At 36.4% G+C, this 24,034-nt stretch overlaps 1 protein-coding gene across 5 annotated transcripts in view; it reads right to left on the bottom strand.

The window, feature by feature from the left end:
- CTNNA3 (catenin alpha 3) overlaps window positions 1-24,034 on the bottom strand; it is a 1,202,853-nt gene that overhangs the window by 219,244 nt on the left and 959,575 nt on the right. For all 5 annotated transcript variants that reach the window (XR_014796805.1, XM_084904252.1, XM_084904255.1 and 2 more), the window contains one exon: window positions 8,576-8,727. Coding sequence is in view for 4 of the 5 variants with exons in the window: in XM_084904252.1 (XP_084760378.1) it covers window positions 8,576-8,727 (152 nt within the window). In the remaining variant the exon portion in view is untranslated. The remainder of the gene's footprint in view (window positions 1-8,575; window positions 8,728-24,034) is intronic.

Raw genomic sequence — 24,034 nt, 5'->3', positions numbered from 1 at the left:
TGCTAGAAAGTTTGCTTAATGCTCTGCATGTGTTATCCCACTGAAACTCAGATCAACCATAATACTATGCAGGTATGTTTTCTCTATTTTATAAATGCAAAAAGGAGGGAATTCCTTGAAAATGGAGACAAACCTGTCTTCCAAGAGTAAAATTAGCAAAATCTATTGGAAGAGGTTAGCCACCTATAAATGTATTGTTGAATAAATTTGTGGTAAACAGGTGCTATGAATGTGTTCCTAAGCCACTAATTTTAGTAATAATAAAGTATGTGCAAAATCCCTGTTTTTATTTGTATACTAGAAGCCAGTGCGCAAAATCACATGAGAACCAGACCCGCTATGCTATGAGACCCATCAATGCATCTCCTGGTGACCGGTCACTTGATCATTATGGCATTACAGCATTACAGTTACTGGCTTTTTATAATATACATGTTTTAGTAAACAGAGTACTATAGACTGGTTAAAATGTATTTTACTGCCATCTTTTAAGGGTTAGAAATAATTTTTGTTATAGTATCTTTCTATATTTTATTACTTTAATTAAATTTCTGATTTCTGTTCCAAACACTACAATATAAGATAGTATAAAACACATTTTAATCATTAAATTTGTGGATAATTGTGATTTTTTTCAGGGCTTATGCCACCAAGGGACTGATAATGGGGGATGAGGTACATAAAATGTACTTCAGCGAGTTCCACATACTCCATCCTCAAGGATCTTCTTTTCCTCCATAATCCAAGAGCTAATGCATTTAATTAAGAAGCTTTATCAGAACTGTTCTACAATAGTCATCACCTTTAAAGAGGGATCTTGTCACCTGCACAGATAAAATGCAGGACTGTTTAAGATAGCTACCTATAGCTAACATTGTTTGTCCCAGAAGCTTATACTGGGACAAACAGTATCAACACAGATCTGCACGTGCATTTATGATCACTTTAGTGACCCAAAGTACAATACTTAGTAGAAATCTTTATTACTTTCAAACCCATCTTAAACCAAATATCAAGTAAATTTTAATTCTTTGTGAAGTATTTATTCAGTTAGTTTCCTATTGTCTATCACTTTTGTAATATAAAATATAAGGAGTAACATTTTCCTTGCCCTTAATTCTGTGAGGTCCAGCGATTATGCTTCAAACAAATGTCATATTTGGCAACCAAATCAATCATTTTACTTAACTGTAAGAAGTTCAACATCTGCTTTTACCTTAAAGGTTTAAAAAACCCTTTCTTTCATGTAGCCTATATTCTCATATGGGGAAACTGACAATATATAAAAAAACACACACACAAACAAACAAATAAACAAAAAAAAAACAACACTACAGCCCTGACTGGTTTGGTTTAGTGGATAGAGCATCAGGCTGTGGACTGAAGGGTACCTGGTTCGATTCTGGTCAAGGGCATGTACCTTGGTTGTAGGCACATCCCCAGTGGAGGGTGTGCAGGAGGCAGCTGATCGATGTTTCTCTCATTGATGTTTCTGACTCTCTATCCCTCTCCCTTCTCTGTAAAAAAAAAAAATCAATAAAATATGTATTTTTTAAAAAGTAGATAATTTGTCATGATAAACACTATACAACAAACTCCTGTGACAAGATAAAGGGCTACTAAGTGGGAGGTGCTATTTTTTATATGATTCTATTTGGGATCTATGCAGAATGTTATGTAAGGGGATGATAGATCTGACTAAAGAAGTCTACTGTGCAAATTCTTGGAGAAGCATATCTAAGTGGAAAGATGCCAAGGTGCAGGCAAGTCTGGGGAATTGGAGGAACAGCAGGAGGGTTGTGTGTCTGGAGAGGAAGGAGCAAGGGAAAGAGTTGTATGCTAAATGTTCTTCAACAAATTGCCCAAGAAGTGATTTGGGGGATTTATATGTTTATAACTGGCAGATTAAAAAAATAAATAAAAAAGAAGTCAGTGAAATAGAAGGGCCACAGCTTTGTAAGAACATTGGGCTGTTTCCTCCTCCTAAGTCAAGGAAAATGTCCTGAACCAGGTGCCTGAAAACCCTGGGTCTCCTCCAATCAGTGTGTGAACTCAACTGCAACATTTCACTTATGGAACTTTTGCTATCATACTCCAGAATATTTCTCCCTTTGAAACACCATCATTTACTTTACAAGTGCTGCAAATAAAAAAATCCCCATATTTCTCCTATCAGTTACACCAAAGTCTCTTCTAAGAGTCGTCACTTCATAAATTGTATTTTTCAGACTCTTTTCTCTAGAATATCCTTAACTTTCCAAAAGTTACTTTTGAAATGTAGGCAAACAGCCAAACAACTTATTTGAGGTAAGTGATCAGCACACCATAAGACTTTTTTAAAGATAAAAATAAAATATGAAGTAATAAAAACTTACTAGATTTAATATCTACTACAAATTTACTAATGTATTCAATTACTAATGCGAGTTTATTTATAATAATTGATAATAATCATTTAATAATGAACTTATCAGAAACAAGCAACAACACAAAAATCTCTTTAGATTCCACAACTGGACATCTTTGCCATAATATCCTCCTATTCACAATCCTCCTATTCATAATACCCTCCTATTCACAATTTCCCTTGAAGGCATTTTCAAAGAGAGATGCTTGGTTTCCTATACTCAGCTACTTTTCGAGGCAAAGGCTCTGAGCAGCGCTTGTGTAGAGGTCTCTGAGCACAGGCTGCATCAAAGCCTTTTTGACCATTTACTCTCCTGCCAGTTCAGTGGCTTTGACCCTTTGGTGAAAGAGCACTTCCCAGAATGACTCCAAGCTGAGCATTTTTCTCCCAACAGGAGCAGCGGAGATCACTGACTAGTGCTTTGTTGCTAAGCCAACATGCTTCTCGATGAACACTCTTTCTTACTCTAGTCACCTCTGTTCCCTTAGTCCAAAGTCTCTCCAAGTCCTGTGCACAGCGGGAAGGCTATGAAGTGCGCCGAGAGCACAAAATGTCAGCACTTGCTGACCAGTGACAGCTGACAGTCAGCTTTTCCTTACAGGCAACCCTGGCTTCAGAGAAAACAGCAGGAGCCTCGCTACAGACTTCTTCACTAACCTTTGATTTCAATTTGCATAGAAAGCTAAGGTTGCATTGCTATGGGTGTTTTATTAAGTTCCCTTTAAAAAGCCCCGCTGGTAACTGGTTCTGACATTATAAAGGAGTCCCCGTCACTTCCAAAAGGAACAGAGTGTTTTATCCGGGATACCCTGGCAAGAGTCCTGTGAGCATGAAGAGTAGAGTGACTAAGATGAATGCAGGAAATCTGCTTAAGTGAAAAGGAGTAAAGCCTGTGTATGTGAAATAAATTTGAAAGGGTGCCTGAATGGATTCTCCACAGTCAACAAAAGGTCTGCAAAGCAAGCAGAGAGAAAGCTACCATTTGATAAGTTAGGCCCACCGAGAGCAGGGGTTCCCTGTGGTTGGAAAAACTGGCTTGATAAGGAACTGGTATCATTAGTGTCTGGGCACTGCAGAATGTCACCCAGTGGGTGGGGTGCAGCTCTGGCCTCAAGCAGTATATTCAAGCCCAGCAACTAGAATGAACATAATTTATCATCCAAATTGGATACTTTTGACAGTAAAGGGGGGTATAATGCAGATTTCTCCTAAGGAAACCAAGGCATATACTTACTTCACTGTATGTTAAACTCACCTAGCAAAAACTTATTTTATGAAAACTCAAGTATAATCCAATAATCTTTGACAAATTGTTACTACTATACCTTAAAGAAAGGAACAAGTAAAACGGTTGAATAAAGTTAATGAATTTCAACATCACATAAACCTCAAAAATGGAATTTTAAAAGGTATGCTAATCAAAGGGTAGCCTAAAATTTAATTTTACCTGCTGATTGAATGATGCAAAAATACCAAGGGGAACATAAAAAGTTCCTTACCGCTTTTGGAGAAGAGTGAGTAACTAAAGGACTCTATTTGCAGAGGAGAAGGGTATACATAATATTTGTAAAGAAAGCAGCACAGTTAGTTTGACACATAAAAAAAGGATTTAAAAATTAGAGCGCATAGGAGAATAGAAGCTCTCAGGGCAAACAGGAGGATGGAAAAAGGAGCCTGGAACACCAGACTGGGACTAGGGAGACTAAGCAAGGAACTTGGAAGAAAAGACAATTTTAATATTCAAATAATTTGGACAATTGAATTTAAAAGGAAAAAAACTAATCAAGGGGTGACTGAATCCTTGGAAAAGCCAATCAAGACTCTGGTAAAGAGATGAAACAGAATATTTAAGACAAGTGTCAGTTAAGGCAGACAGTAAATGTCTTAGGCTTTGTGAGCCACGCAGTGTCTTGGCCTTTACTCCACCTTGCCTGACCACTTAGCACAGAAAGCCAGATAGACATGAGTGTGATTGAATTCCTAAAATTAGAATTTCATATAATTTGCCAAAAATATTATTCTTTCAATTTTTTCAACAATTTAAAAATATTCAAACTGCCAAGACTGGTTTGGCTCAGTGGATAGAGTGTCGGCCTGTGGACTTAAAGATCCCAGGTTCTATTCCGGTCAAGGGCATGTGCTGTGGTTGTGGGTACATCCCCAGTAGGAGGTGTGCAGGAGGCAGCTGATTGATGTCTCTCATCGATGTTTCTAACTCTCTATTCTTCTCCTTTCTTCTCTGTAAAAAAATCAATAAAATATATTTTTAAAATATATATTAAAACTATTCTTCACCTATAGGCCATACAAAACAGATGGTGGACCGTACTTGGCTCACAGCTCATAAGTAGGTCTGATCTAAGATAATACAGAATGATTAACAAAAATGAGAAATACAAATCAACAAAAAAAGGAAACCATACCTTAGAAATATTTGGCAAGCAGCCAGTTGTAAAGTATTATAGAAAGATGTTAGTTTTTTCAGATTCTATATGTCAGCATTTTCAGTAGTCCATGCACACTTTTCTAATTAGTCCTAATAAGTGCATTTTGGTAGGACTTTACCTAGTTAACAAACTGTTTTTTAAGACGTTGGCTGATAGAAAAACATTATTTTTTTTAAAAAAATAAACATCAACATAATGTGCATGCAACTTTAGGTGTTCGTTTGATGGGTTTTGACAAATGTGTACACCCACATGACCACCTTAATTTAGATTCCATTGTATTGGAGCATGGACATTCTCATTTTGTGCTTTATCTGAGGGAAGAATATTTTATCCTTCATTTGTAAGCACAATGATGGCTGAAAATAGTAATTTAATAGTATATGTTCATTTCCCCTTAAGTGAAAAAACTAGCAACACCGTGTAAAATAACAATAGCTATGGCAACATAAAACAGACTTGAATGCACGTCTTTTGATTTTACACAATATTCTTTTTTACTATTTCTTCATTTCTGCACTTAATTCCACAGAATTCTAACTGTACAATATGTACACTAATTCTACACTAGTTTATGACTGGCACAATCAGGGCCTTTTCCTCCAGTAGTTTGAATGTGAAATTTCAGAGAGACAAACAAGCAGCTGGGTCCAGAAGACATATAAAAAGAAAGGATTTTCTGCAGTCAAGTAGAAAAGAAGTTATGGAGGCGAATGAAAGGAGTTCGGAGAAATCATGACAGTGCACATTATATAAATTAAGAAAATTATATATAATTACAGTAAAAGCCACAAATATGTTTCTATAGGTACAGTAGAATTAGATGCAAAAGGTTTTTCAAATTTATTTTTATTTTTAAAATATGTTCCTATTCCTTGAAATATGAAGGTAGAAAATTAACAGAAAACCTAAACTTAGCCGTGATCCTGAACATCTTGCACATTTGCTTTTCCAAAGTGTCTCTATTTTCCAGGTGCTTTTGATGAATCACAAGTGGAAATTCACAAACAAAATACTCAAGTCTACATTATATATGGTTATCTGTTGCAAGATGAATTTTTGCTGACTTTCCCCTCTTGTTGAGGGTATTTCATTGCTAGACACCCATGTTACTCTCAAAATCAAATTAATTTGTTCTTTTTAAATTTCCTGTATTTCTGGTTAAGCACCTTTTACACACACACACTGGATCAAAATTTAGGACCAAGAGCAAACACATCAAATCAAAATGGAGAAGAAATATACAGGCCAAAACAGGGTAAAAAAATAAACATTTTAAAAGTCATTGTCTATCCAATAATCATGATTTTTAAGAGGGGGAAAAATAGGATAACAGCAGTTGACTCTATTAATAGCAATAACATAAAGGACAAGATTTCTATTTTAATTCTGGACAGACCCTAATTAGAATATACTTTTTGATAGTTTCATTTGAGAAGTTTGTTGAAAAGTTAAGTAAGGACTAGCAAAGAACACAACATACTAAATTATTTCTATGAGAAAGAGCTAAAAGAAATTGAAGTATTTTAAAAAAGAGATGACTATGAAAAAAATTATTGCCCTCTAGGACTATTAATAATTACAATAAATTGTTTTGCTGTCCTGCAGAGGAATGTTCAAGATGAGGGGTATATAAAAATAATGACAAAATGATGTGATGTGCTATGAGTGAGGCATTTTGATAATAAGGACATTTTAAAATAATGCAACCTCCAAATGGGAGACATTATAAGACAGTTTTTTTTACCCCTTTCCCAGGAAAAAAGTGCCTTCCCAACACTGCTTCACCTATGCTACTTCACTGGTTTATCTTCTCACATCTCTATCCCGGACACTAGAAATGTAGGGGTTACACTGTGCTAAGACTACCTGCTAAAGTTCATGCATCTTCATGCTCTCAGTGTTTCTACCTATCCTAGTTCTAACTATCCTTCCAACTTTGGGTTACTGTTAGTCCACTAGTGCACACAGGTAAAGTAAAATCCTTTGGTAGTAGAATGAATTTGGTAAAAGTACTTTCCAGTTCAGACATAGCACTGGTACAGGGACATGGCTCTCAATCACATATGAACAAGTACTTCCAGGCTACTCACATATATACACAGAATACCCTGAGGTTTCTCTTTTATATGTATAATTAGCTTGCTTTCAAGTTTTCTCAAGCTCTGAAGAGTTAGATTTTATATATCTATATTTTGTTTGTTTGTTAATCCTCACCCGAGGCTATTTTCTCCATTGATTTTTTGTAAGGGAGGGAGAGAGACACATCAATTGGTTGCCTCCCACACACACCTTAACCTGGGCTGCAGATCGAGTCTGCAATCCAGGTTAAGTGCCCTTGATTGGAATAGAACCCGAAACCTTTCAGTCTAAGGGTGGATGCTCTAACCACTGAACAACTAGCTAGGCTGATCTTATATCTTGACACCTCTAGTTTTTCTCTATAATTTCTTCCAACAGCCTGCCAAGTTCCTTGACTGTTGTTTACTTCTCTTCTTACAAGGTCTCCAAATGATTCCATTCTTATAGACTGCTCAGCACAACCTAACTATGACATTTAGGCCCATAGGATATGAGTGATGCTCCTCCCATATTTCTGGGGCATCTCTGGTTCCATTTTATAATCTCAAAAACAGTCAAACCCAGAAGTTTTCAAACTGAATTCATACTTAATTTCACCTGCGGGTCTTGCTGAACCCTCTAAGCACCTGCCATTCTGCAGGAAGGTTGTATATTTTGGCCACAAGGGCTTGATTCACTGAGGTGAGAGGCTCTGTTTACACCTCTGAAGAGAGGTAACCTTTCAGCAATAAGTAAGTAGGTGGATAAATTGAATGTTTGAGATAATTCTGAGGCATTGTCTGTAGTAACTCCCCCTACCATCTAAGTTTCCCTGCAGTATCAAGCCCCAGTTGCTCACAGTGACTCATGAATACCCCTTACTGCTTTTCCCTCACTTTCCCCATCTCACTTGTACCTAAATAGACTAATGAACACAAATCCTTACCTCAGTGTCTGCTTCCAGATAAACCTATCCTAAGATAAAGTATCTCTTTATCATTTTCTGTACATTTTCCAAAAAATGTCACTGTTTTTTAAATAGCATGTAGAAAATAATCCACGTTCACATTTAAGTCAAACCAAATAGTCCTGGTCTCTGTATATGCAGTGTGCCCACAACAAATGGCTCATCCTTGGGAAGCAAACATACCCTTGGGAGGATGGCACATATTTCCCCAAAAAGACAAATCCAAGCTTCAAGTGAGACTTATTACAGAAGACATATTCTCTGATCTAGTATGAATGGATTGGCCATAGAAATAACTTCTTGTGAACACATTTTCCTACCAATGTCACTACAGTTGTCAGAAAGGTCCTTTCCTTTCTGCTCAAGACAAGAAAGCAAATGACTATATGTATTTTTCTTTGGCTCCTGATCATGCTACGTGACAGTTCAACAAATTCTGCATACAAGGAATCCCATCATTTCCGCACACAGGGCAGTTAAATGTGCTCATTTGCATAAGTTATAACCAAATATACAAGTAAAAGTATTGCCTGTGACAGTAGATCTGACTTTGGGGATGCATATGAATTTCTCAATTTTTAATGGATTTCAGCATTGACATTTTGGCATAGAAATAAAGCATTTCTTGTAAGCATTCCAGGCATTCCAGCTGGTAACGAATGTTGCGATAATTCAATGGTAAAGCAAACTTACCCGAATCATCATGACTGAACATCTGATATCATGAATTGTATCATAGATCTTCTTTGAGATGTCCACAAATTGATTATCATCAAACACATCCAGGGAATTCTTATTTAGTGCTTCCAAAGCGACATTCACTTGTGTTACAAACTCGGGAATTGCTGTAATTGATAAGATAATATTGTCATATTTATATTTTCTGATTTCTAAACTTTATAAGAAATGGAGACTCATATTTTTAAATAAATATTTGATTGATATAATTGTAAGTATTTTTTTAATGTAGAGAGACAAAACATTTTGAGATTTCCAAAAAGTTAAAAGAATCAATGACAAAAAGAGACAATTTTATGGAAATATTTTTAAAGATTATCTTTTTTTCCTTTGCATCATTTTTGGTTTTAGCCAAGCCTGGGATCATGTTATCATTTCTCATCCTATCCAATATGAGCCCCAAGAAATTCCAAAAAGAATTTATAGAAATAACAGCAGAAATTGTAAACATGAAGATATTTAAAGAAATAATTTGAGCTGCTAACTACAATAGAAGAAAACTTCATTATATATACTAATTATGTATGATGGGAAAAATATAAATACTGTAAACTTTCTTTGGTAAGATTTTTTTCCCTATCAACAAATAAAAAAATCACTGATCTTATATGCATTATATTTCTAGCTAAAATAACATAACATTGAATGAGTGTAGGGATGCATCTACCATAAGGCCAATCCAGATTGTCTTTTTCATTAAGATTTAAAAATTATCTTCATTTAGAACATTCATTAACTATACCATACTTAAGTAACTTTTCTAATTGTCCACTGTGATTGATTCTTAAAAAACAACCCAAGTATTAATCCGTGGTTAATAGTTGAATGACAAAGACACAAAACTCAATAATCCTGCCCAGGGTCATTTTGCTGATATACAATATAACATAACAGAAATTGAACTCAGACTGCTAGAATGGAGAGTCTACATTAAAGCACTATAATGTATTATATTATGTTTAGATAATCTGTGCCATGTGAAGATGGAGGGGAAAAGCAGATGAAAGCAATGATTCCAAATCTGGACGATAGAAATCCTTTATCTGGAAATGTTGGTGATATACATAGAAACTCCAATTATTTAGTGCCCCTTATTTTTTTCACCTACTAAAATGTATCATCTATACCCTACTTCTTAGCCACTATACCCACCAGATTTATCCATTGTGCTCTTCTCTCTGTCCATTCTCTAGGCTCATTGTCCAATAAAAAGTGGCACCTGGCCACATGCGGTAATTAAAAATTAAATTTCTTAAAGTTAAATAAAATGTAAAATTCAGTGCCTTAATCATACCAGATTTTAAGTGTTCACTAGACATCTGAAGCCATTGACTACTGTTTTGAGAGTGGAGACATGAAACATTTCTATCATCACAGAAAATTCTACTAGATAATGCTACTCGATAGTGAGATTCCATCAAACAATGTCTTACTTCCAGTGGACGGGATAACAAAGCCAAGGATGAAGCTCACTTATACCATAATTCCTAATCATATGGATGTGATTCCCAAACTAAATCTTTAATCTTGATCATTTTTTCTGAATTTCAGGATTGCATATCCAACTGTCCATTGCAAAATTCTATATGAATTTTCCATAACACTCCATTTTTTTTTTTTTTTTTTTTTTTTACCTAAACAAGTTTAGGTAAAAACTGGGGGAGGGGGGGGGAAACAACCCTAATTTTCTTCTACTATTTTCTATATATTATTATTATTATTATTATTATTATTATTATTATTTCAGAAAGGAAGGGAGAAGCAGAGAGAGATGGAAACATCAATGATGAGAGATAATCACAATCCAGGACTGCTGGCTCCCAACCACTCACAATCCTGCCTGCCTGATTTCCCCTGTTTCTGCCTGTCAGCCTGATTACCCCTAACCACTCCCCTGCTAGTTAAACACCTACCTGCTCCCCTGCTGGACTGATTGCCCCTAACTGCCCTTCCCTGCTGGCCTGGTCACCCCTAACTACCTTCCCCTGCCAGACTGGTTGCCCCTAACCGTCCTTCCCTGCAGGCCTGGTTGCCCCCAAATGCCCGCCCCTGCTGGCCCAGTCACCCCTAACTTCCCTCCCTTGCCAGCCTGGTCACCCCCAACAGCCCTCTTCTGCAGGCCTTGTCCCTCCCAACTTCACTCCCCTGCAGGCCTGGGTCTCCCTCAACTGTCCTCCCATGCAGGCCTGGTCACCCCCTGCTGCCCTAATCTGCCAACCTGGTGACCCCTAACTTCCCTCCTCTGCAGGCCTGATTGCCCCCAACTGCCCTCCCTTGTAGGCCATGTTGTGGTGGCCATCTTGTGTCCAAATGGGGGTGGCCATCTTTGACCCCATGGGGGCATCCATCTTGTGTGTCAGAGTGATGATCAATTTGCATTATTACCCTTTTATTTGATAAGAGGATATAATAAAAGGCTACCTTGAAAATCCACCAAATGATGGAATGACCAGTTGCTATGGCATGCACCAGGGGTCAGACACTTAACACAGGAGCTGCCCGCTGGTGCTCAGTGTGTTCCCACAGGGGTGCACCACTCAGCCAGAAGCTGGGCTCATGGCTGGTGAGTGCAGTGGTGGTTACAGGAGCCTCTCCTGCCTCTGTGGCAGCTCTAAGGATGTTCAACTGCCAGCATAGGCCCGTGGCAATTGGACATCCCTCAAGGGCTTGAGGACTGCGAGGGTGTACAGGCCAGGTGAGGGACCCTCCTGACTGCATAAATTTTATGCACTGGGCCTCTGATATAATATATAAAAGCCACAAAAATGTAGGTACAATGCATCATGTTTGGTATACATTTCAATTTGTTTTAGGTTTTGTTCACACTTGGGAATCTCCAAAAATATATTTATGTGGGCTTATAAGAACATTCAACATATTTATGGTCTCAAAACCTGGGATGTCCTATTGTTAACAAAACGTCATTCATTATCTTTCCCACTAAAGAGTTTTTCTCACCTGCTAAACAAGTGTGCCATACAACATTTAACTATATAACATCTTCAACCTGTTACTATATCTCTACGATAATGAAATTTTTCCATCATCTTCTTATGTAGATCTTAGGGGAGGAGGGGAAGAAAGATAAATGCAAGATCATGTAAATGTCTAGTTTCACCGTTATGTGAGATAATGTGAGAAAGATTTAGGGTATTTTAAGGAAAATAGCCTTTTCAGTATTGCAACATGACCTCATTTAAATTCCTCTTGGGGCTTTTTAATAATAAACTACTATTAGCTCCAATTAAAATAAAATCTTTCAGAAGCAAGTGTTCAATTTCTGAAGTACAGCTGGAAACTACTACTTTTTCACTTTAATAGCATAAATGAACTATTCAAAGCTGATATGGAATGCATTTCTCTTTTCATTAGCTTAAACATCAGCTGTGCATGTGCTTTGCTCATACTATGGACATATGGTTGCTTGGATGAAATTGTGAGTGAATCTTTTTAATTATTTCAAGAAAATACAAAGTGAATATAATTAAGTGGCCAGTTAATGGTAATTTAGAAGGAATAACAAGCTGACAAACCTGTCTTGAAACTGCAATCTACCTAAATTTCAAGAAATTAGGGTTCACACATAATGTATCACCATGTTATACAATTATTGATCAAAAGAGGAATACCTTAAACAAATGCACTCTAATCAATTGAAAGGCCAGGTAGGGTAAACTCTTCTGAACTTTGGTGCATAGATTTATTAAACAAAGGTAGCCTTTTGGTCAATACATTGTCAGCTTTGAGTTTAAATTATCTTGTCTATCTTATACTGCAAAATTCAAAGACAGTTCTCAACTCTATAGGTCTATATGTTCTCTATGTACTTCATTCAGAATACAGAGAATAGCTAATATTCTTTGTTCACCCATCTTGGCACTATGCTACACATTTTATATGAATTGACTCATTTAATCTATACCACAGCCCTGTGAGGCAGGAAATATTACTATCCTGATCTTGCAGTTGAGAAAACTGAGGTCACACAGCTAATAATTGGTTGGCTGGTAACTGGAATCCCAAAGCTGCACTGTTACCTTTTGATAAGTAAAATTCTTATGGCCCACAATGACCCCAGCCTCCTAGATTTCAGTGTACCTGGAAGAATAAATATTAATTGTCTGGCAATGAGGTTAACAAACCTATAGAGCCAATTTCACCCAGGCCTTGAGCCTTCTCTGGTAGTGATCCAATAATATTTTATCCCTTCTTAATCCTCGCTGTCTGTCTGTTATTTATGTATTTATTTATTACTTATTTATTTATTGTTAATTCTCATTTGAGGCTATTTTCTTATTGATTATATAAGAGAGTGGAAGGGAGGGGGAGAGACAAAGAGAGAAACATTGATATGAGAGACACACATTGATTAGTTGCCTTCCACACATGTGTGACCAGGGAAGGGCCAGGACAGTCAACATATTTATGGTCTCAGAACCTGGGTTGGCCTACTACCAAGGTGTGTTCCCTTGACTGGAATGGAATCCAGGACCCTTCAGTCCAAGGGCCCACACTCTATCCACTGAGCCAAACCAGTTAGGGTGATCCTTGCTATATTTATTACATGCATTTGAAAGTAGGTGAGGGTACATAGTTATTCTTTTTTTATAGTTCAAAAGAGAATTCAGACTCCTTATTGGTCATCATCTCCAATGATGTCACCAAATTATGTTTTCTATCATGAATATAATGCATATTAAAACAGTATATTTTATCCCTTCTTAATCCTAGAGGAATTTGATAGAGGAATTTGGCTTTGGAAATTAATATAGGCTGTCACCATTGCTTTACATTATGCTGAGTAAGTGGGAAGAAAGTGAAATTAAGCATATGCATGATGCCAACAAATGCCTTATACCCTTCTTTTAAAAAGTCATTGAAAAAATTTTTATTACTATGGTTCATATTTTTTTAATATTTAGAAAGCCAATATTATGCATGAAAAATGTGTTTGATCCTAACAGATTATATATCATAAAATGCAATGACTGGTGAGAATTTTGCCATTTATCAAATGGAAAAATCAAGGATCTGAGTGAATGAGTACTTTATGAAACATTACATAGTTATTAAGAAGCAATACTTCCAACCATACTATTCAACTCTACAGCTACCTTTCAAGCCTTTGAAATATCTCCAAAAAATAACTAAAAAATAAGATACCAAAAAGATAAAACTTTGCCATGACTTCATAATACTGGTAATTTTCCCCTCCTGTGGCTGAGATCATTTTTCTACATATGAAACTGGATCACCTAACTAGCCTGACTCTCCAGCTTTGGGTATTATCAGTGATAAAGAGTTAGCTCTTTCCACAGAGCTAAAATTTAAAATCTTGATGTCTATAAATAATGTTAATATTAATAAATAATATTCACGGATTTAAAGGTTTTAGAAAATAGTCTATGACTACATATTAGCTAAGGATGTCACCCTTTTTTTATTTTTCCTCACATTATTTTCAAATGTGTTTTTGTCACAGTAATTGGTTCAATTATGCCTATGCGAGCATTTAAAATTGGACATGAACTAAGAGATATTCTATGATGACCTTTGCTACCCTTTGTATCACTGTGTTTCAATGGAGTTAACAAATTGCTTATTTTTAAAAAATGTAATAGTTTTGTTGTATTTCTCAATACAAATTATCCAGTATGTTAATGGTCAATGCAAATTTCTACATTACTAAACTTATCAAAAATCCATCAATTTAAATTTTTACCAGATGTAATAGCCAATCCTGAACATGGCCCACAATGACCCCAGCCTCCTGGTATTCATGTCTTTGGGTACTCCTTTCCCACACAGATCTGTGTGTCTAGTAAAATACAGTGCAAGTGATAGTATGGTATTTCTTAGGATTCGATCTTGGTCATTCTCTCTCAGGTATTGCTTGCTTTGGGAATTTTAGTTGTTCTGTTGTGAACAGCTCTATAAAGAGGCCCAAATGACAAGGAACTTAGGCTGCTAGGCAATAGCTGGAAAGGATGTAAGACCTTGGGCCAACAGCCATGTGTGTGAATCCTCTAAAACAGTGTTTCCCAAACTTCTCTCATGATGAGAATCACCTGGTGCAATTGTTAAAATACAGATTCCTGAATCCCAACTAAGAAGTGCTAAACTAGAATTTTTGGGAATAAAATGTCCTAATGTCCTAAGCTATATCCCATTCTACCTACTAATACTATTCTCAGTTTATTAGTCAACATATATCCACATCGGTGTGAATATAGGCGGCTATTCAAACAAGAAAAAAATAAGATAGATTTTTTTTCAAACTTCACCTGGGGATATGTCTTTTTATTGATTTTTTAGAGATAGAGGAAGAGAACGAAAGAGAGAGAACAGCAGTGATGTGAGAAACATTGATTGATTGCCGCCAGTGCACACCCCAACAGGTACGTGCCCTGACCAGGAATCAAACCTGCAATCTTTGGTGTATGGACAATGTTCCAATCAACTGAACCATCCAGCCAGGGCAAGAAAATATATTTTTATTTGTGCTTTGAAAAATTATAGATGTATTTTTCATATTAATCGTTTTAATCCATGAGGGTTATGAGATTCCACATATGCTAAAATTACACTAGCTATAACTTACATTAACAATGTCTGGAATTTCAGTTCCAACTTGTTATTTTTACTATATTAAAATAATATAATTATTTTCAGTGTGTTATAATATTACAGTGTAAGAGTATAGAATCAATCTCATTGAAAGAGTAATTTTACTTCTCAATAATAGCTGAATACAATGATTTGTGAGAGCTTCCTATGTACAAGGTGTACAAGATTTTTAAAGAACAAATTCATTTTTTCTTATATTTGACAATCATTTATCCTGAAATCTCCTACTATTACAATCAATATCTTAAACTCCAGAGAGCCCACGTTAATATAGTTTAAATATATAAACATTTAATTCATTCAACAAGTATTTTTTTTTAGAAAGTTGAACAGAAACAGTGAGAGTCTATTATACTGAATTACTACTTTCATTAATATTGCAATAATGTTGAAAGAATGAAGAAAACTCATATTTCAAATGCAGTAGGAAACTCACTATTTAAAACAACTAAAGTGGCTTTATAAATACTTAACCCCTGATTTTTTCCCCTTGTAAATCTGGATTCACAAACACTGGTTTACCAACACGATTTTAAGCAAGTTTACTAAAGCAAATCAAGATTTATTAACTATGCTAAAATTTATTTTTTAAAAATTGTTACAGAAATCCAGAAATGTGTATCAATGTAAGCAAGAATTATGAAAAAGCCAGAAAAAAAAGGAGACCTAAAGTTCTTTTGAAAAATAATTCATGGGTCTATTACAACCACATATTTACTGTGTTCACTTTCTCTGGCTATGTTTGGTTACAAGCAGATGACGTTAAAAAAAATGTATGGGCAGATGTAAGATGTATGAGTAGTTGAAAGAAAAGATGGTTGTGTTATGGCTTGTGTGGCTCAGTTGGTTGGAGCATCGTCTGGTACACCAAAAGGTCACAGGTTCAATTCCCCTGTCAGGGAACATACCTTGATTGTAGGTTTGTCCCCAGTAGGGATGCTTATGAGAGTCAATGTATCAGTGTTTCTCTATCTCCATCTCTCACTAAAATCAGAGAAAAATTTTTTAAAAAATGGATAGATGCATGGATACACAAGTGGATGAAAGCAGTGATTCATTTTTATAACTCTCCTACTTCCAAAAATGTTTAAAGCAGCTTAAAAGAGAACCGAGAATTTAATAAACTTTTAAAACAAGGCCAATGTATCAGGAGCCACATAATGCAAGTTGGGTAATAGAGGCATAATTATATAAACAATTCTAGCATTAAGGCACAAAAAGCAATTCTGTATAGAGATAGAGAGGAAGGGAGAGAAAGAGAGAGAGAACAACAGTGATGTAAGAAACATTGACTGGTTACTTCCAGTATACACCCCAACAGGTATGTGCCCTGACCAGGAATCAAACCTGCAATCCTTGGTGTATGGGACAATGTTCCAATCAACTGAGCCATCCAGCCAGGGCAAGAAAATATATTTTTTATTTGTGCTTTGAAAAACTCAAGAACAAGAACATCATGTAGGATGACTACATTTCAAAAACTAAAAGAATCTTCAGAAATAAACAAAATTAAAACTGAAGGCATAAAATACTAGTGATTTTGGAACTGAGATCATACACCAGATCCTTTGCCCTTTCAACAACAGAGGATATGTACTTGTCCATGCTTTCATTAAAAAAAAATCTTTGAGTTCTCTAATGATACCTATTTGATTCCACTACTATGTGAATGTTTTTGTCTTGATCCTGTGCTGTATAACAGTATTTTCTATATTTTAACCCAGATTACAAAGGTTCTTTGGAATAGCTGAAATGCTGATTGCTAGCTATTCTATTGCTAAAATAAAGTATTTGAATTAGGTATTCCCTTCATTTCTTATACCTCCCATTTACTGCCTATACAAATACAACTCCCAAATTACATTTATTTCTCATTTCTTTCCCTAGCTTCACACACATGGCCTTCAATGTGTCTATATTGCATAAACTATAAACACCTTTCAACTCAGTATATTAAAAAAAATGGAAGTCATCACCTCTTTTACCAGATGTGCCATCGTTCATAAATTCTCCATCTTAGTAAATGTAATTACCATCTACATAAGCATCTAAGCAAGTTGGCTGTGAGTCATTATTGCCAACAACTCTATCTCTACCCCTCTCTTTCATCAAATTGGTTCCCTTTTTTTATACCATATAATTCTGAAGTCCTAATTATTTTGAAAATCCCATTATCGTTGCTGCAGTACCGGCATTCCTCACCATACCACCTATTGTCTGAGATAAGAGCCTCTCTAACTCATCTGTCATGTATAGTCCTCAAATCTATCCATGTCAATACAGCCACGGTAATTGTTCTATCCATGTTCACCACTTCCCTGCCTGGTGAAACCGTTTGGCAGATACTGTCCATCATGGCATTTGTTGTCTCCATTTTACTTATTACTCCCTTTCAGCTCCATCTCCAGTAATTCCACATCTGTCCTTTTATTGCACAACCATTCAAAACAGCGTATAACTTCCCCAACGTGTCATCTTAAGTACACTTCTCTCCATTTTCTCATTCTTTCCTGAGATATGCCCTTCTCCATTACAGTCATTTCCCCTTCTCCTTTAAAAGTCAACACAGAGAACAACTGCTCAGGGAGTCTTTTATGGCTTTCCCCTTTTCCACACCCACATCTCAGGCTGAATGTTCTATTTTTGTGCTCCATATACTATTATTTGTCTCCATGTTATATATTCTACAAAGATAAGGTGCTCAGAGGATACATTTGCATAAATCGTGTGTATGTGTCTTCTAATTGTGTGGTGTCATCATCAGCTTCTCTCACTGAATTAACTCATTCCTCTTCCCATATACCTTCCACGATTAGTCAATCACTAGGTCAAAAACTAAGCCTGCAGATTTAGCCTCCCATGTATGCTTCTGGTACGTAATAGTTATTCACTCAACACACTATTACTGAACATGTTTTTCTGGCTTAAGTTCTTGGGATTCAGTAATCTCTTCTAAGTTTTCATGGAATGGGGCAGTACCTCACCAGTTGCCTGACTGTACACTAGAACTCATAATAAATCAGTTTTGAAATAATGCATGTACTGACTTCACTATTGGTTAAAGGAATTATGGAGAGAGTTGCAGAGCATTTGATTGGGGTCTCTCCCTATGGAAAAGTTCACTCTTCAAACCTGATCTGTTCTTGCTCTCTAAAGTTCTGCCACTGCAATGCTCGGCCTGCCCTCCACAGTGCACACACAGTACATTTAGTGTATTAGTGATGGGCAAAGCTCTGAAGTTAAGAGGATTAATTAGGATAAAACTTGAAATACCCAAACCTAACACCAATTCTATGGGTCAGCAAAAATGCTCTGAAAAACCTTTCATTTGAGGCGGAAAAAGCCTCTCAGATATTTTATTTTTCTACCTCTGGAATTCTCCGAGTCATCAACAGTCCGCATGGAAGAGTAAAGAGAATCTACACATAAGCATTTTTGTTGTTTTTATCCTTAATAGTCTTAGATTTAGGTGTTCCTCTCTCCTTAAAGACCTCATTACTATGCATAAGTATCCATTGTCCTCTAGATTCCCAGAGATGGTCAGACCTTTGGTGTATTGCTTTTTTCTCTATCATGGAAATAAATTATTTTAATAGATAACTACTTATCTCTAGATGCAATTAGCACTATTTCAAGAATGCAAAACTGAAATTAAGTACTTATGCCTAGATTGCTCACCTAGTAAAAAATGGTTCCCAAAATAATTCAAATGACCAAGCTTTATCTTTTATCCATTTAAAGACTACCTTTAAAAGGTTAACAATCTGGTGATGCAACAGGTACATAGTGGCCACAAATGTAGCTTTTTCATGTATTATAGTGAAATGTTAATAACTCATCTGTTATATACAATATTTACCTGTGTTTCCCATTACCTATAGAAAACAGGGCAGAAAATGCATAATGCTCTAGATATACTAAAATAATAGTGAGGTCATATCCATTAAAAGAGATTAGGGGAGCCCAGACTGGTTTGGCTCAATGAATAGAGCATCGGCTTGGGGACTGAAGGGTCCCAGGTTCAATTCCGTTCAAGGGCATGTACCTTGGTTGCGGGCATATCCCCAGTAGGGGGTGTGCAAGAGGCAGCTGATTGATGACTCTCTCTCATCGATGTTTCTAACTCTCTATCTCTCTCCCTTCCTTTCTGTACAAAATCAATAAAATATATTTTAAAAAAAAAAGAGATTAGGGGAAATTCTTATAGCAAAGGTAACATGGAAAATCTTGGGCCTTGTAGAATGGCTATGATACAAACAAACATAAGAAGATAATTTAGGAGAGAAATATATTACAGAAGTAATAGAGCATGAGAAACTACAGAAAAACTTATAGTTGTAATTAGGAAATGAGAAAAAAAAAGTTTACACTGTAATAACAATGCAGTAAAATGGCAATAAGGCTAATAGTTTGAGATCATACCAAATTGTAATTTTAATTGCAAGCCAAAAGATCTGTACTTAATTTGGTAGATAATGACCTTTGGAAATTTTGTCTGATTCTAACATGACTAGTGGTAAAAAGGAAATTATTTCATACGTGATCTGGGACAAAATGTATTATATAATACTAGGGGCCCAGTGCATGGATTCGTGCACCTTGAAAGGAACTGCGGGCCTCAAGGCTGTGGTGGGCATAGGAGTTGGTCCAGCCCATCCTCCACACCCCTGCCCTGCCCATCCCACCATGGTCCCTGGGCCCCTGCTGCAGGCAGCCCCGCTCCCACGAGCTCTGTGGAGTAATTGGGACTAGCGCCAGCAGAAGGTGCGAGTGGGGCTGGCACCAGCAGCAGGTGTGAGTGATGGGTTGGACCACGGTGGGACAGCCGCACATTAAGAGCAAAGAATTTTCAGTAACCAACAGAGCCTCGCCCTGATGACAGTGACCACCTTGGTCTGGCGCCCCCACTCACCTGCTCCACCATCCTGCTGTGGCCAACACCCACCATGTTCCATGCTTTGCCACCTGCTGCCAACACCCATCATGTTCTGCCCTCGCCCCCCGGTAGTTAGCACACATTATAGCAACCGGTTGTTCAGTTGTTCCCCATTTGGTCTATTTGCATATTAGCCTTTTATTACATAGGATGAGCTTTTACTTTTTCTGGCAGTGATCAACATTCCTGGTAAAATAACCCAGGTAATTTTCTGACTTTCAGAATTTTTCTGACTTCTAGGAAGTTAGACTGCTAAGAGCCTGATGAATTTTTGGGAGAGTTATACACAATTTGGTATTGCTTATCTTATTATCTCTTTTTTCCCCTATGAATGGACTCTACTAAGATGATATATTTGAATTTGATTTTTCTAAAACTTTCTCTCTTACAGCATATTTGAAATACAATTTTATCATCTGATTATAATTAATTTGCCTGAGAAGATCTTTGAGGAAAATTGAGAGGCAGAAAGAGAGCTAGGGAGGAGATAGATACAGAGATTTGGCAAACATTTGCATAGAGGTGATACTTGTAGCCATTTCTGTTAGCCAAGTCACAGAACTTTGAGGAAGATCCTCATTTTGGAGAAAAATACATAGAAGTGAAGTTAGCCAAAGTGACAGAGATAAGCAGAGAGAATTAAATGAAGAATCAGGCAAACATAACATTAAAAAAAATATATACATTGAGATACAATATATAAGTTTCCCTGTAGTTTCAAAGGGAAACTTGGTTGTCAAACTAAATGTATATTTGCTGGTGGTATTTCCCACTTTTGAGAAAGAAGAAGCTTTTATCCTGTTGGTGATTACCTGTTCATATGCAGGAATATCTGCATTGTATAGGAAAAGGACTTTGGTAATAAAAATGACTGTCCACAGGTAAGATGAAAATAATTTTGATATTCTTGTTATTACTGTTACATTATGATAGAGGCTTATCAACCTAAGACTTTTTTCTTTCTTTTTCTAGCATTTATTAATAAAACTGCACTTAGGTAATGCATTGTAGGAAAAAAATGTCCTACTCAATCAATATAAGAATAGGTTAAAAATTCATAATCATTGGTAATCTCTTTATAGAGAACGGTAGTAGGACTAACTGTCCAGCCAGGAACGCTGAGAAGCACTGATTCTATCTGCATTTGGAGGGGGACTGACTGCATTGCAGCGATAAGAGGCTGGGGAAGTGGCACCTGAATTGGAAGGTTAATAGTGGAGAACACGGGAGGTTGCAAGTACCAACGGCTGCGGCAGAGGGAATGCCTGCAGAGACCATTTGCCACAATGCAGTGTCAAACAGTCACCAGGACAAGACAGAAGCCAGGATAACAGACCAGCCAGGAGGAATAAAAACCAGACCCTGCTGACCCAAAGGCTACAAGGCCACCAATGCCGAGCCCTTCCCTTAACGAGACTGCTGTCATCTACCAAATAGGCTCTCTCCTGGCAAGGACAGCAGGTTACGGCTCTCAGTGATTGCTCGGGAAATGACCTGTCAGCACATCATCTCTGGACACAAGGACAAGATAATTGTCCCAGGTTCTGCCAGGCAAAAGTCCCCGTCATCTGGGGAAGCGGTAATATGGAATACAGTGCATTTTTACTAACATGATCTCTCACTAGCCCTTGTGTTAATTAAGGTGGCAACAACATTGTCCTATTTGGATGTTTGTTTTTTCCCTGAATCTTTCTTAATGCAGGGGCTTTATTTCTAACTTATATAGATAATAAGTAAGGAATGACTATGTTCAATTATTAACCATAATCAACACTGATTTTCCCCCATTTTCTGTTTTGTACTTCAATCAAAATGGAATAAATACATATATTCGTTTCAAATCCAGAGTACGTTTCGTTTATGTAGTAGAGAAATTAGCTCATTATTAAAGCAGATTTTTAAAGATTTATAGGAAGAGCCAAGCAGATAAAATTGCCCATTCAGGATATTTCATTTATTTTATGGGATAAAGGTAAAACTACATAATTTCTATTTTACTTTCTCAGCTGTTACTCAAATTGATTATAACCATAAAGGAATTTCAAATTCTGATTCTTCACCATGACTAAATGACTATGAAGTTGCTTGTAAACAAAAAAAATTAAACTCTGCTTCCTCTTCCTAGTACTAGATCCACTCGGCAAGAGCTCTTAAAGATGGTCACCACATTTTGTTTGTCCCTAAATGTTTTAAAAACAGCTCAAGTTGAAACAAAGAAAGAACTAAGCATGCTCATTGATTTCAGAAACTAGAGGGAATTGCATAATGCTTATAACCCAAGGGAGGATTATCTGTATGGATTTCAAAATAGATCTTTCCTCCCAAAATGTTGTGACATTTTAGAAAATGTTGTTTAAGTGTCATGCATTCCTTCCAGCTTAAAAAGTCACAATCCAAGGGGTTTTGAAAGCTTAATTAGCAAACAACAAGTAGAAAAGTAGAACTACTCAGGGAGCAACATAAAACAACAAAACACACGCATTAAAAAAAGGCTGGAAATGTTAAGTTGAAATCAAAGAAAGAAGCAGGCATGTCTTTCTTGTTCCACTGAAAATTCATGCCCCAAATACTAGAGTGTCTTTCTTTTTCTTGTCTATTTTCTTTAGGAAATTAAAGCTCCCAATTTTGTTTGCTGGGTACAAAACTCAAAGCATTACATCATTTTAGTGAACTGAAAACATTAAGGAAATATAATGTGCAAGCAATCAGATCCTACAAGAAAGACAAGTAGGCAGCAGATGTGGGGGAGGAGGGAATCTAATCCTGTGAACACATTAGGGAAAAAAAATAGAATCATTGTTTTTAGATAAATCCTTGGAATAGAAAACAACTGGAGGTCACATATGTAAAGTACTTTAACAAGAATATTTATCAAGAAATAAGCTAGAAAACAATAGTAGCAATTCAAGAGAAAGATAATATTTGGATAACAGAACATCTGCCAATAATGAGGCATATATTGGAGCCATTTGACATAGCACTTAAGAGCAGGAATTTAGGTAATAAAATGATATTTACTTTGACATGTTTGCTGTTTTTAAGATGAGATTAAACATGGGAGTGAAAAATTAAGGCTCTATAATTTCACGAGCTAGATTTATGAACTATATGAAGAAAACTATGAGTTGTTCTTGGTTCTTTTCATAAAACAGACACCTGCTGAAACCTTTTAGAAATGCAAAAGGATATTATGAAACTTAAGGGCGAGAGACATAATTCAATAGCATTATTTAGGGCTACTATTAGTTTCCTTTAACTAATTATTTCACCAAGTGAATGATAATGATTCTCCTGACATACAATTACTTCACTGTAAACTGTTAGAATACAAGGGATTGCCTACAAAGGGACAGAAAGTTCAGAGGTGGCAACTAATATTCATAGAGGGCATTGCTCTAAAATCTGACTTTAAGCCTATAAAATCCCAAAGAATCAATATGCATTTTTCTCTTAAAACCTTTCACCATTTTTAGTGAGAGGTTTTAGGAAAAGGGGAAATAATGGATGAGTTTCAAGCAACCACTTGGTGCGAGGGGAGTCCCAGACTTATGTTGTGAAGGTGCTGTGGTTCTCATCCAGCCTCCTGCCATGTTTACCAAGAGGTCCAGATTCAAGGATGCTGAACAAATGAGAATAGGAAAACAAAAATAATGTATACTCAAAAATAGTAAGAAATAAAGATAATAAAATAAAAAACGAGAAAATAAAAATTAGAATATCAAAATAATAATTGCTATTGAAGAATGCTAAAATTATTTAGGAAAACATAATGACAAACAGGCTATTTGCTTGGCCTCAGAACACCCCCCCCACCCCAATATTTATTAAATAGCAGGATGCAAAGCCTTTGA

This window comes from Pipistrellus hanaki (assembly GCF_964339955.1).
Source record: "Pipistrellus hanaki genome assembly, chromosome: 14".
NCBI lineage: Eukaryota > Metazoa > Chordata > Mammalia > Chiroptera > Vespertilionidae > Pipistrellus > Pipistrellus hanaki.
Note: the sequence above shows the minus strand (reverse complement) of the source record. Positions and strands in the feature narration are given on the sequence as shown.